Source organism: Hevea brasiliensis, chromosome 15 (assembly GCF_030052815.1).
Source record: "Hevea brasiliensis isolate MT/VB/25A 57/8 chromosome 15, ASM3005281v1, whole genome shotgun sequence".
In the NCBI taxonomy this organism is placed as follows: Eukaryota; Viridiplantae; Streptophyta; class Magnoliopsida; order Malpighiales; family Euphorbiaceae; genus Hevea; species Hevea brasiliensis.
Window position 1 is genome coordinate 63,115,982 of NC_079507.1, and position 15,059 is coordinate 63,131,040.

Genomic DNA, 15,059 nt, shown 5'->3' on the forward strand with positions numbered 1-15,059 from the left:
TCTAACTGTAAAAATATTTTATATTTATAAATTTTTAATTATATATTAAAATAAAAATATATATCTATTGATAATTTTAATTTATTTAATAAAATTTTCGGTTCATTACATTTTTTTCAATTAAATAAAAAATTTAATGACAATGCAACTGACAATTTGGGAGGAAAGTTTCGAGATATATATTCTCATTTCTATATATTTTTTTAATCTTTAAATTGTATTGACTATTTACTCATCACTTATTTTTAGAATAACTAAATTATGCTAAACTTATTAAATCTTTTTTTTTTTAATCTCTGCCGTCACTTTATTATTTTTTATTAATTAATTTATATATTCCCAACCTTTTATTGGAAGATTATCGTAAATTCTCAATCTGTATAAAAATAATATTTTTTTTTTAAATGTGACTCTCCTTAATATAAAGAGTAAATCTATATAGTTATAAGAAATAGTACACATACATCAAAACACTTAATAGTTCACATGTTTTACTTGTTTTTTAAATGCACTCAAGTAATATTTTCATGTTTTAGTAATATTTTCATTTAAATGCACTTAATTAATTTTTTACATGTTCACATGAAAATATTTAGTATGAGTATGTTACTAAAAATGTGAAAATATACAAAACTAAAAAGACAAGAAAGATTTAATTATTTTTTAAATTAAACTATAACGTAATTTATTTATTTATTAGATTTTCTAAAATTGATAGCCCTTGGCTAGGAGCGTCACGCATAAAACATGCATGGGTGAGACGTCATCACAAAAACAATTCAGCTTCTTCTCAGTACTTGATCAAAATCCAAGTCGTCTTTATCTAGCTATTACTCAAAACTTTTTGGCTCTAACTCTTCCTTCTCTCTCTTTCTGCTTCGCTTCTCGAGGAGCTGCAATAAGACAGACTAGCAGCTATGCAATTCTTGCGGGGTTTATCAAGGATTTCGAGAAGCGGCCTCCGCTTGTTTCTTTCTCGTCAACTATACCCGTTCCCTGTCGCCAATAGTTCCCAGCTTCTTGGAGACTCTACTCAGAAGGTGATGATGCATTGCAGTTTACTTTTTCGCCCATTTATGTTTTAGACTGTTTGATTGTTGAGACAGAAAAGAAATCAGACGGAGGAATTTTACTGGGTTTTAGGTTGTTAAATACTAAACGGTTCTATTTGTTTCTATGCAATCGAATGCAGCTGTCCTTTTTTTTTTTTATCCCTTCGCGGCGGAGTATATGTTAAGTTTTTTATTTTATTTTATTTTTTTTCCCTAAAGAAGACTGGAGGAGAACGAGTAGCTGTTAAAGAAGCAACGGTCTGACCTGGCGACTGTGAAAATAAAAGCTTTAAAATTAGGGAGTGAAGTGATGGGTTGAACTTAAAATGATTGCCTGAAGCTGTGAATTATTAAGGAGGTGCTATGGGCATCGTTATTTGGGGATCATTAAGCAAGTGTTTAATGGGTTGTTCTGGGCTGGATTTAGATGCAAATTTAAATGGGAAGTGTTCTAGCTGCTTGAATTGGTGCTCAATTAGTTATATTACATGTGCAAGTAAGATATGATGTGATCCAACTAGATACGTAGGAAATGATGTGGTAATGACAATTGATTTTCTCATCGTTATTTACTTGACTTTGTGCATGTGTAATATAAGAATTATAGTTGTTGGATGCTACTTGGTGCAATAATGATTCTTGTCAGATTTCTTTATTGGGATTAAGTTAACATGATGAATATTAGGGATATCTGGACATGATGAATATTAGTGATATCTGGAGTATGAAATTGGAGCCTCTTATTGTGGGGGATTTGGGATTTATAGGAAGTGCAGTGGCATTTATCTGGTTAATCTTGGTTAGGATTGGAGCACGTTTAAAGTTCGTCTATAAAAAAATTGTCTTAATTTGTATGCTTGTTCTTGTACTGTTTGGATCCCATTCTTCTTATCTTTATGGTTGTCCTACACATGCATTAACAATTTGTATTTCCTTTTTGAATGTTTCTGTTGATTAGTAGGTCTTTAATCACAAAGAAACTTATTCCTGGAGTTTAGTTGACTCGCATGGCTTCAAACAGCAAATTCATCATCAGAGCAGTTTCTTGATTGAGGTGAAGTGCATTCCTATTCATATGCTATTCTTCTTCATTTTTTTACCCCCCTTGTGTTTGCAAAATTTCCTTTCATTTATGACATTCACATGCAGCTTGAGAGCATGACAATCGATGGCTGTAAGATTCATAATCTATTTAAATTTGTTTATGCTTGTTCTATTCTGTTATCTGATAATATTCAAAATATCTCTATCATATATTTATTTTTCTGCCCACGATTTGTTTGCCCACTCAATTGGGATAAGAAATTCTGCTTTCCAGGAGCCGCTTGACCCGTTCTCTCTTGTTGCTGATGAACTATCACTTCTTGCTAATAGGTTGCGGGCTACGCTAGTTTCCGAGGTATCTGATTGCTCTCTCTCTTGTCATTTCTATGATTTATTTTTGCTTGGTGGGAAAGTTGTACACCACTCTCGTTGTTGATGAAGTGAAGATTTTATATGTACTTTCAAAATTGGATTTCATTGTCATTTAGGTTCCTAAGCTTGCCTCAGCTGCTGAATACTTCTTCAAAATGGGAGTAGGAGGAGAGAGGTTTCGTCCCACAGTACGTACAATAAAAATTATTGCCTATTATTATGGTTCCTTTTCAATTGTGCTTGTTACTCTCTCTGGAGAATTCATCCACAGATTTATAATGCCAATATTCGCCTAAGCACACAATTTATGTTCACTTGGTAGTCTTTAAATAATTTTACTGCAGAACTTAAAAAAGCTTTTTTAGGGTTATTCTTTGAGAAGAAGTTCCAGAAAACTTCTATGGTTCCCTCCTCATGGCTTAGCCACCTAAAGCTTACTCCATATTGATTCTGTCAATAACCATGTCACTTGAAAACTTGCCTCATGTTTTCAATGCCTGCCTATTATCAAATATTTGATGATGTTCCTTATCCTGATTTCTAGTCTCAAAACTTAGCAATTCCAAAGTACCACTGGCTGAAGATTTTAATAATAATTGTTTTGGAAGAAAGTTTTAAAAATTTGGTTGTTTGGAATTTTATTTATTTTCTTATTATGTTATGATTTGTTCAAATAATTGTTTCTCTTATTCCAATATTGTGCCACTAAGTTTTCTGGGAAGTGTTCAGGAAGGAAAATAACTTAGCCTGAGTAATTATTAATGTTTTTGAAAGCAAACATACCTAGCTCAGCTCTGATGCTTAAACATCGGTTGGTAGTACAGGCACTTGTTTCTGCACTTTGTTATTATTATTGTTATTATCTTTATTTTGCTCCCACTTTTTAATAAGTTCACATCTTTGGAGAATTATGGAGTGCTTTGACTTAGCCTTAATTTCAAAAATTGTTATGCTGTCTAATGTTTATCTATTTATTTATTTATCATGATTCATTCTTTTCTGATATGGAGTAAGAGGCATTTTTTTTTTCCAGGTTTTGTTGCTGATGGCTACAGCTTTAAATGTGCACATACCTGAACAAATTGTTGGAGACACTTTGGCTGCAGAACTGCGTACGAGACAGCAATGCATAGCTGAAATTACAGAAATGATACATGTTTGTTTCTCATTTTCTTGTATTTTTCTTTGATCTTTTTTATTTTTTTGCAGTGAATTCACTGTTCACAGCCTTGCTTTTATTTCAAGCAATTCACACTGAGAATGATGCAATCATTTTCATGTCTTAGGTGGCGAGTCTCCTCCACGATGATGTGCTAGATGATGCAGAAACTAGACGCAGTATCAGTTCATTAAATTTTGTCATGGGCAATAAGGTACAGGTGTATGGCTCTTTTTCTTTTCCCATTCTTTAAGTAATTTGTTTTTCTTATTTTATATTTTTGCAATGTCTTCTAGTAGATTTCTAGGTATTTTCGATCATAAATTTCTTATCCATCCTAATTATCTGTGAAATTAGGGCTGCAAAATATTCCTTTTTGTTGTCATCAAAGAAAATGCCTGATGAATGAAGGAGGAGTATTTTAGTACCTATTTTTAAAAATAAGGGAGACATACAGAGTTGCTCAAACTATAGGGGAATTAAATTCATGAGCCATATTATGAAGTTGTGGGAGAGAGTTGTGGAACATCGACTACGTTATGACACTTCTATCTCTCCCAATCAATTTGGCTTCATGTCTAGTCGTTCATCTATGGAAGCGATCTTTCTCATTAGAAGCTTGATGGAGAAATATAGAAATGTGAAGAAAGATCTACAAATGGTTTTTATCGATTTGAAGAAGGCTTATGATACTATTCCAAGAGATGTTTTATGGAGAGTGTTAGAACAAAAGAGGATATCTATTAGGCATATACAAGTGTTAAAAGATATGTATGAAGAAGCAACTACTATTGTGCGCACTGTGAGAGGGGACACAAGAGATTTTCCTATCTCAGTTGGATTACATCAAGGTTCAGCTATAAACCCTTACCTTTTTACATTAGTTCTAGATGAATTGACAAAACATATACAAGAGAGTATCCCTTGGTGTATGATGATTGCAGATGATATAGTTCTGATAGATGAGACGAGAGAAAGAATTAATAGAAAGTTAGAGTTTTGAAGAAGCACTCTAGAGTCAAAGGGCTTTAAGTTAAGTAAAACGAAGACAGAATACATGCATTGCAAGTTCAGTGAAGGTCGAACTGGTGATAGGGAAGGAGTTAGTTTGGATGGAGTAGTATTGCCCCAAAGTAATCACTTTAAATATCTCGGCTCAATCCTTCAAGTAGATGGGGGATGTGAGGAAGATGTTAGTCATAGGATTAAAGTCGGATGATTAAAATGGAGACGTGCCACGGAAATTTTATGTGATCGCAAGATTCTTAATAAGTTGAAAGAAAAATTTTATCGTACAGTCACACGACCGACCATGATATATGGTAGTGAGTGTTAGGCAATGAAGGAGTCGTATGTGTCTAAGATAAGAGTTGCGGAGATGAGAATGTTAAGGTGGATGAGTGACCATACTAGACTAGATAAAGTCCGTAATGAGAGTATTAGAGAAAAAGTAGAAGTGGTGCCAATTGAGGATAAATTGAGAGAAGGGAGATTGAGGTGGTTTGGTCATGTGAAGCGTAGACATACGGAGGCTCCAGTTAGACAAGTAGAACACGTTGGGTTAGAGGATAGAAAGAAAAGAAGGAGTAGACCTAAACTGACTTGGAGGAGAGTAGTACAACATGACCTAGAAGCATTACACATTTCTGAGGATTTAACCCAAAATCGTTTAGAGTGGAGAAAAAGAATCCATATAGCCGACCCCAATAAATTTTTGGGATAAATGTTTATTTTAGTTTAGTTGAGTTGAGTTATTATCATTGTTTACATATATTTCCCCCCTTTTTGAAAATTTCAGTTCTCAAGCTGATTTTTCAAGGAGTTAGGAGGCACAAATCATCAGTTATGCACTTCATTTTTCTCGTACTGCAAGTGAATGTTTGACTCCTAAAGAATCTTATCTCATACACTGCCATGGTACGAATTTATTGGATGGACTGTGGTTTTATTGCTTCTTTCTCTCTCTCTCTTGATGGTAAGGCATTTGGAATTCATACACTGGCAATCCTTTAAAAGCCACATAGTCATAAGAGTCCTTAGGCACACAACCAAGGGACTACAATTTTAAGGTTTGAGAGCAGCCTCTTAATATTGTAAAACTATCCACACTCCACGGACTTTCTTTCCTAAGATGCCGCTTCAGTGAGACCATAACTTGTTCATGTCATTCTCAAGTATGTCTGGAATCTTTTGCACAGTAGCAGCGGTCTCTGGAATCTTTTGCACAATATCAGTGGTAGATCTGAGAATTAAAAATGTTGAAGTTGAGCATCATGTTAATATGGACATTTTAGTGGGGACATTATTATAGGTAATAATGATTTGAACTTGTAAAGATATTTGATGGTAAATAGTTAGAATAGAATTTAGAAATTGGATTAAGATCATCATTGTACAAAGGTGATGAGTGAGTGAAGGGTTTTTGTTTTAATGTTTGTATTGAAAAAAAAAAAAGTTGAAACCAAAGTATTACAAGACAGTGACTCGACCATTTATGATGTAGGCAATGGGTATTAGCTATTGAAGAAACAATGCACGTACAAGATAACTGCATATTTCCCACCATAAAAGCATCAATAGATAGTAAGCAAGCATCCATCATCTAGATTTTTTAACATGTGTTCCTAAACTGGGTGGAAGGAAGGAAAATAATTCATATAGTTGACCATTTAGGTTGGGATTAGTACTTAGTTGAATGGAGTTGAGTTTATATTTCAAAAAATAGTGATAATCAAATAATTGGCGTCAAGGAAAAAAAAATACTATACTATCTGCTGAATCAAAGAGTGCAGAACTGGATATATTTATATATATATAATATACCAATGCTAATAAACAAGAGCTAAATTTTTTTCCCCTTTCTTGCTTTGATCTCTCTATTAAGCTTTTTTGGGGGCATGTGTTGGAGATTTGATATCTTATGAAGATATTGCTTATGAGAAGTATTCTCCGGTTATGTCTTTTCTAGGAGTATCCTAGTTAATTATATTTGTGTTTTTCCTGATGCATTCTACTAAGGGTATGTTATGATCCATTGCAAGAAAAACTTGTGTCCCACATTGAAAGTATGGGATTTCAATGTGGGGTATATATGTACTTGGGCTCTCCAACCTCAATAGTTAGCTTTTGGGGTGTGGTTCTCCTAAGTTCGTATCAATGGTATCAAACCTAGCCCCGTCTTGCAAGATCCTACACTCAGAGTGGTGGCCCATGAAGTGGTAGCTCACGGTGTGGTGGCCTAGGCATATTGTGTAAGGACTGGTGGTCCAGTATAGGGTGCTAGCCGTGACCATGACCAACATGGCCGTGACCAACGAGGACATTGATTCTCCAAGCGTGGGGTATTGTTATGATCCATTGCAGGAAAAACTTGTGTCTCACATCAAAAGTATGGGATTTTGGGCTCTCCAACTTCAATAGTTAGCTTTTGGGGTGTGGTTCTCCTAAGTTCGTATCAGGGTATGGATGAGTTCTATCACTCATGATCATGATGCTAGATATTTCAGAAATGTTCAGCTTCATGATTGTGAAGGCTGCTTCTTTTTCTTTTCTTTCTTTTCTTTTTGGTTTTTAATTTTAAATCAAGTTCTGTGTCAGTTTTATGTTTTAGGAGAATAAAACCATAAATGTTTGTAACCAAATTTTCTTTCCTTCATTTATATTGCAGGTAGCAGTGTTAGCTGGAGATTTTCTGCTTTCGCGAGCTTGTGTAGCCGTTGCATCTTTGAAAAACACTGAGGCATGTCTATTTATTTTATTATTATGCAATCATGTGAATTTGCTTGGAGCAATAACATGTATCATGGCCTTTTCATCTTAAGTTTCTCAAAACTATTCCTCAATTTTCTTCACATCGCTTATCCATCCAGGTAAGAATAGATGGTGAAGAATCACAGGGGATGTCTAGCACAATGGATGTCTGTTTTCTGCCCAAGTTACTTTAGCAGATCCTTGCCTTTTTGCTTCTGCTATGCAATTATGGTTGAATTGTGTCGTTTTGGTGTCCAATTCATTAAACATTAGTTTATTAGTCCATGAATGTACATCATGCCTGGAGAGATGAATTTACTACTAGTAGCCATATGGGTTGGAGGATGTAATTTTGAAAGTATCAAGATGTTAGGTCATCTTTTTCCTATTATTATTATTATTATTATTATTATTATTATTATTATTATTATTATTATTTCTTTGTCTTCACCATTACTTCATGGCTATAGGTTGTTTCACTGCTAGCGATAGCTGTAGAGCATCTTGTGACTGGTGAAACCATGCAGATGACTTGCACATCTGAGCAACGTTGTAGGTATGCAATTATGCAGCTTTGCCTTTGTTTCCACTTTTAGGTCGTCTCACTATGGTACATGGAGTTTGAGATTTAAAGTTGTATGCAATATAGAAGTTTTTTTTTTTATCTAAAGCATTTGCATCTCCAGATGCCCATTGCTAATATTCTCTTCTGTAATGCTTACACACTTTTTCCTCTGGCTTCAGTTTTTTTTAAAAATTATGCTTCACTAGGATGGCTAGGAAGGCTTGGATTTAGAGGTTGGTCTATTTGTGTGACAAAATCAAATGAGAATCCTAGTAAAGGGAATTCTACATTGTTGGTTGTGATTTGCTGTTCCGAACAAGGGTACACATTTATGTGCTAATTTTGATGAGACTTGCATGTTTAATGCTGCAAAATTTCTTACATCTCATCAGAAAATCGTAATTTTAGCTCAATTATGTTCTTATTGTTGGGTACATAATTGCCTATAAAGAAGTGACCGACTGGAAGCTTTTTTATTGATGTAAAGCTTTCTTCAGACTTTTCCCCTTTTCAGATCATTAACTTTGGCTGCTCATGCAATTGGCTACTTATACCAAAATGTATTCCTTGGTTTGGCTTATACCTGTTCTATATGAATGAGGAGTGTTTTCGAGTTCAGAAAAAAAGCAAAGAAAAAGATCCTTGCAGCTGAATGAATTCCTCTGATGTCCAAAAGGTTTTTCTGGATTAGATAGACCCATAGAATTAAAAAATAAAAATAAAAATAAAAATCCTAAGCATATAGTGTACACCAGTGCCCGCTACAAAGCTATGAAGTAGGTGGCGAAGTAGGTGGCCAATGTAATGCATAAACGGTTAGACAATTCATATAGGCGTGCACAGAGATACATGTTACTGTAAGTTGTGAATATGAACATATACAGCAGGGTGGATTTGTGGTGTATGGGACATTACTTTGGCTTTCATATCACCACTGAATTTCATTTATATCTACATTGTTGAGGGCATGACATGGTTTCTGTTGCATTGTTTGTGCCTTGATTTGCAATTGTACCTACATATGCTCTATTTTTAGTCTGTTCAACTCAATGTCACTGTTGCTATGCAGCATGGAGTACTATATGAAAAAGACATACTACAAGACTGCATCTTTGATCTCAAACAGCTGCAAAGCAATTGCCCTTCTTGCTGGGCAAACCACAGAAGTTGCAACGTTGGCTTTTGAGTATGGCAAAAATCTGGTTTGTAAATTCTTTATTGAGTTGTTCTATTTTCCTCTGGTTACTTCCAAATTGTATTTTACCTTTGTTTTGGGGATGGGAGAGAGTGGGTCTGGAGAAAATTGAGTGAGGGAGACGAGATAGAATTTAACTTTTTTTTTTCTTGCTTGGAAACGTGGAAAGAAAAGAAAGGGATAAAATTTTCTCCTGAGTCCACTAATTCTATTCTCTGCACAATGGGGAAAAAAGGCACTGGGAAGCCAACTTGTATATTGAATTACATATTTGCTTTCATGTGTATGTCCTTTTTATAGAAGCTATATTGTACTTTCAACTGAAAACCAAGTAAAGGAAAGGGTTCTTTTGCCTCATTTTTTCTCCTCTCGTCATCCCATCTAAACAAGCGAGCAAAATGCAATGTCCTCTGCCCCTGATTCCCAACTTTGTATATCCTCCTTTTTCTCCCCCCACCTTTCTTTCCCAAACACAGTGTTAAGGTCAATATATTTTTAGAACTCGTGAGCACATGCATCAGTTAAAATAGTAATTTTTCGCTACAGTCAACTTGATCAACCAATTGTGATAATTATGGATGTCTTTGCTTTGCACTTTACTGAATGGAACTCTCTTCTAGTCAAACTGTTATATTTTTCTTTCTTGGGGTTAAATTATATCATAATGCATGACCCTTGACCTTAAAAGGTAATTCAAAATTGCTCCCTTGACACAAAATTGTTAAAATGTCAACCTTAAACTTGATTTTGTTTGACAAATTTGGCTTAGAATTTTAATTATCCATGGAATATATTTTAATTTAATGCATGGCATCTAAATGGTTGTGCTTTATGCGAGAAATCTTGGAGAAAAGGTTTAAGATCTAGGCTGAATCTTTTTAATTATGACTTCTGTATCATTTATCCTTGTCACTGAAAAAAATAAGCTCACAAACTCATTCTACTCGATAAGAGCTTTTTTTAGACTCTGCATTTGTAAAATTTCACAGGCAAATTAAAGAAGATTTGAGAAAAGAAAATTTGAGGGTTTTGAATTGTAATGTTTTGTGAAATTTTTAGTTGACATTGTACTAATTTAAAATTAGGAGTATAATTTGATATTATGCTCAAAGATTAAGGCTTGGTGTGCTTGTATGTGTGTGTATATATATATATGATGGAAAACTTGGTGTTTGGATAGTTTAGCCTGCAATCATTGCTTATCTTTCTGTTGGCTGTTAATGCTCCCATATGATTGCCCTTCATTTCAAGTAGTTTATTTTTCTTAATTGAATCTGCTTCCTTTTTCAGGGATTGGCATTTCAGTTGATAGATGACGTCCTTGATTTCACAGGCACATTTGCTTCACTTGGAAAGGGTTCATTGTCTGACATTCGCCATGTAATCCCTGATGTGATATCTGAATGACGGGATTTTTTTTAACTTTTAAGCTCTCATTATTTATGAGATGTGGTCAACAAGCTTGTTATATACTTTTGCTTTATTTTTGTTGAAGGAAAGAAATTATTACTTTGGCATTTTCATTGAGCATTTACATTTGTGTATGCCAAAAATGAGGCATCTTCGATTACATGCTCTGTTTGGAAAAATTATTGTGACAGAGTTCAATTCAATTTGGATGATTCATTTCAATTCTATTTTTTGGACAATTAAAAGGTAAAATAAATGTGCTTACTTTTCAATTTTACTCTTTATTTATAAAGAGATAACTCACTTTAAATAGGAATGTCTTCAGGTTTTAAATAGTAGGCTCCATCAAATGAACTGATTCTTGCAAAATCACACTGCTTTTGCTATGATTTCTATTTCTTTCAAAATGATTTGACATAATTCATATGAAAATAATTATATATTTTTTATATAGTAACTTTTTGTAATAATTTTTCTTTTCTGCTAAAATTGTTATATAGACTAGATTAATATGATATTTAATTTTATTCTTCATCTTATGTTGGTTTGAGTGATTTTGCTAATTTTGAAAGCAATTCCAATAGTGGCTGCTGATTCGGTTTGATTCCGTCCAATTGATTTTGATTCTGTGGCACTGTTTCCAGTTTTGTTGTTTAAAACCTGATTGTGCGTATGATAGCTTATTTGTACTTGTATTGGAATTCGCATGTTGAAGCACATTTTGTTAGCCTACTTGAATTGCATTAATTGTTGTAAATCAATTGGCTGTCATAATCATGTATGTGATAATTTTTGTAGCTATAATAACGTGTTCAGAAATATGATAATTTTTGTAGGGAATCGTGACGGCTCCAATATTGTTTGCTATAGAGGAGTTCCCTCAACTGCGTGCAGTTGTTCAACAGGGCTTTGACAATCCTGAAAATGTTGATATTGTAAGTTTGTATGCATTTTTGCCTTAACACAACTGTGCAAGTTTTGATGTTGGAAGTGTTGATGTATGATACTAATCTCATGATGCTGAAAGCTACTGCAAGGAACTTTAGGCTTTCTTCTTTGTCATCTGTATCTATTATGCTAGGAAACAGAATTTGAATGCTTGAATGTTATCAGAAAGTCAAAGCAGCTCACACTGCACATTATTTTTTTAATCATGGACGATGTTGAAACTTACGCTGCAAACATGAAGGTTCCTTTTGTTTCAAGTTTCAACGTTTTAATACAAAAATTTGAGATCTTTTCCTTTTGTTTTCAATATTTTGATATGAAATGGTTTTCCATGCTGGGTATATGTAAGATCAGATCAGAGAAGTCTGGCAAGAGAACATTTTCATTCTTACCAAGCACTTCAGAGATTGCAATTTATTTCCATTTTGATTTCAACGAACTTCACTGCCTTCTGAAATTTTTTTTTTCTGTTTTTTTGGTCCAGTCCTCTTTTATTTTTGATATCTGTACCATGAAGGATAAAACCAATTGAAGGATTATTCGTTAATTGCCCAGTTATGAGACAGTAAACCAATTATCTTCATGTAAAACAGAGACCAATTTTTTCTTAGGCTTGGATATGCTGTTCTTATTTTTTACTGTTGCACTTATAGTAACTATTTTTTTCTTTGTTGAATAAAGTTAGTAGCTATTGTTACTCTATGCACCATTGGATTGTCAGCATACCAGTATTGATAATTCTGAAAATACAGGCGCTGGAGTACCTTGGGAAGAGTCGTGGAATACATAGGACAAGGGAGCTAGCTGCAAAGCATGCTAGCCTTGCTGCAGCAGCTATTGATTCACTACCTGAAACTGATGATGAAGAAGTAAGAAAGTCGAGGCGGGCACTAGTAGATCTCACCCACAGAGTAATCACAAGAAATAAGTGACAGGAGATTTTCAATTCCCAGCACTCCTAATAGATTTTTTTGCATATTTTTCGATTATTTTTATTGTTCTTGTAGCATGAGGGTCAATCTCCTCTTGTTTTCATCTTTGTTTATTCATATACTTCAATTGTTATTTCATGATAATTTTTGAGGGCCAGTTTGTAAATTGTACTTCATGTCTTACAGGTTCCCCTAAAGGATTTTGGAATAAATCATTCACTATAAAAGAATTTAACTGAATTTCCACACCATTATATTTATTTATATTTTTTTAAAAAATAAATTTTTTAAAATAAAAAAAATAAAACTTTTCATTCAAATGTGAAAAAAATTAATTAAATTAGATTTTTTAAAATTTTATATTCAAATAGAAGAAATATTTTAGAAAGTTGAAATTATTTTTATCACATTGTTGATGTTCTATTTTTAATCCTTTATATGGCTTTTGAGGTTCCGTTTAGGTTTGTACTAGAATTATATTGAAACTAGTTTATTCTGTAAATTATTTATTATTTTATTTTAATAATATAAAATTAATATATTTTTATATTTTATATTTAAATAATTTTTTGAGTATGAGCTAGTTGAAATTTAAAAAAATATAATAAGCTAATTTTTCATATATAGAATATAAAAAATAGAAATAATAAAAAAGTGGAGTCATATGGTGATTGTTAAGCAACTTTAATAACTTAGGTAGCACACTTTTATAAATCAATTTTGAAACTTAACTATATATATATATATATATATTGATTTGATTGACTATTGATATGTTACACAATTGGCATGTATTAGAAGCTGTCATGGATGATTTAGTAACAAACTGTCAAAGAGGTTGTGGTTCCAAGTTTGTCATGAAGTGCATTATGGATTGCTACGATTTCTAGTCACTTTTCACAACCTCATTCAAGTATCACTACTCAAATTAAAACTGCATTCTGTTGTATTGTCAACTGTAGTTGTGAATTTATTTTGTCAGTTGGGGTATGAAAAATGGAGGATTTTGTCTGTTCCAACCTAAAAATGCAAGAATAATGCTCTTTGTGCAGGCTGTTCTTGCCACCGTTGCAATTATTCTTGGTGTAACTAAGGGATCAGAAGATTAGCAATCGTTTGGCCAAGAGTAGCAAAATGGATGTGAACACACATGCATCAGTTCCAAAGTCATTTAGCACTCTGAGTATGCAATGTTGTGATTGATTCTTAGTTGTGTTATTGGAGTGTTCTGAGCAATTCGTTGGGAGATGATTTCCATAAATGTTTAATGCAGTTATTGTTGTACTTATCTGAATGTGTGCTTTGATTATTTATTTGTGGAAATCAGCAGACATGTTGTATATTTATAATTATAATATTATTATATAATATTAATTTTTAGATATTAGAAGAGAAATAGAAGTTGGTGGATTCAGGTTCAGGTCGAGTCAATTGTACTTGTTTAAGCTTTTCAGATTTCAGTACATTGCTCCAGTGGCGAGTGAAGATATTTATTTGATCTAATATACAAAATATTATAATTGTAATTTAATTTTTACTAATTTGATTAAGTGGGTAGAATTGATTTTAATTTTGTAATTTGTAATAAATTAGCCAAAATTTAAAAATTGGAGTAAAATTGGAAAGCATATAAATGTTGAGATTTTTCTTTATTAACGGAAAAATGTAAAACATGATTATAACATCTCTTAATTCTAAATTGGTGTCTTGCAACGTGTTTGTATTGATGGTGCAATAAAATATTTTTAAGGTTTTTAAATTATGACAATTAGTTTAAGTGAACTAATTTTTAGAGTCTAAGGTTATTGTCACGACTCAACCTATGGGCAAGACCGGCACTAGGACCTGGGCCAGCCTAAAGCCCCCCAGGCCCATAGTAAGCCTAATTATTCCTTAATCCAACTCTAAGGCTCATTTGGGCCCAATTTCAAGAATTCAACCGGACAGAGTCCGGCTATAAAATGGATCTTTAGGCGGGGAGTTTTTGACTCACTCGACCTGTAAACACAATATATAATCAATTGGGGAGCTCAGCTCACCCTTCACATACTCATAACAACATAAAAATAAATGGGAGCTCAGCTCCCTCATCCAGCCCAATACACATGCATAAAATAATAAGTTTATAGGTCCAAAATGACAATTTATATTACAGACCCAATTCAAATAAATATTTCTAACACATGCGGAAATTCTAAGAGTTAACAGGTTTATACAAACATTAACAAACGACCTGCGAGGGAGAAAAGCATGTTAACCTCAAAAATATTCTCCTGTGGCCTGGAAAAATATTGAACACAAGTGAGCGTTCGACTCAGAGAGTAAAATATCAATTTTAACCATAATCTCTATAACTATCTAAAGCTAATGCACCCTGTAGAGTGAAATGCAACATCAACAATATTTTTACATCATAACAGCAAAAAGGTAATTTGGAGCACTCACACACCCAGTAATGTCAAATCATAAATATATGGGAGCTGATCCCCTATATAGCTCTCTTAAATCCAACCTGTGCCAGCGAAGAACTCAAGCCGGACTTTCGCTTAATAAACCAAATCGGGGCCCCAGCGAAGAACTCAAGCCGTGTCTACCCCGAAGGACCGGGTCCTAGCGCAGATCTCAAGCCGTG

General features: G+C 33.5%; 1 protein-coding gene across 5 annotated transcripts in view; it reads left to right on the forward strand.

The window, feature by feature from the left end:
• Positions 1-15,059, forward strand: part of LOC110661947 (solanesyl diphosphate synthase 3, chloroplastic/mitochondrial) — a 64,549-nt gene that overhangs the window by 27,340 nt on the left and 22,150 nt on the right. For 2 of the 5 annotated variants that reach the window (XM_058136148.1, XM_058136149.1), the window contains exons 3-6: positions 2,371-2,451; positions 2,585-2,656; positions 3,502-3,624; positions 3,755-3,841. In XM_058136148.1, coding sequence (XP_057992131.1) covers positions 2,371-2,451; positions 2,585-2,656; positions 3,502-3,624; positions 3,755-3,841 — 363 coding nt within the window. Of the gene's footprint in view, positions 1-729; positions 1,041-2,010; positions 2,107-2,370; positions 2,452-2,584; positions 2,657-3,501; positions 3,625-3,754; positions 3,842-7,294; positions 7,367-7,847; positions 7,934-9,011; positions 9,145-10,427; positions 10,518-11,383; positions 11,483-12,247; positions 12,668-15,059 lie in introns of those variants that run through there. The other 3 variants (XM_058136152.1, XM_058136150.1, XM_058136147.1) reach the window with 3 other exon arrangements.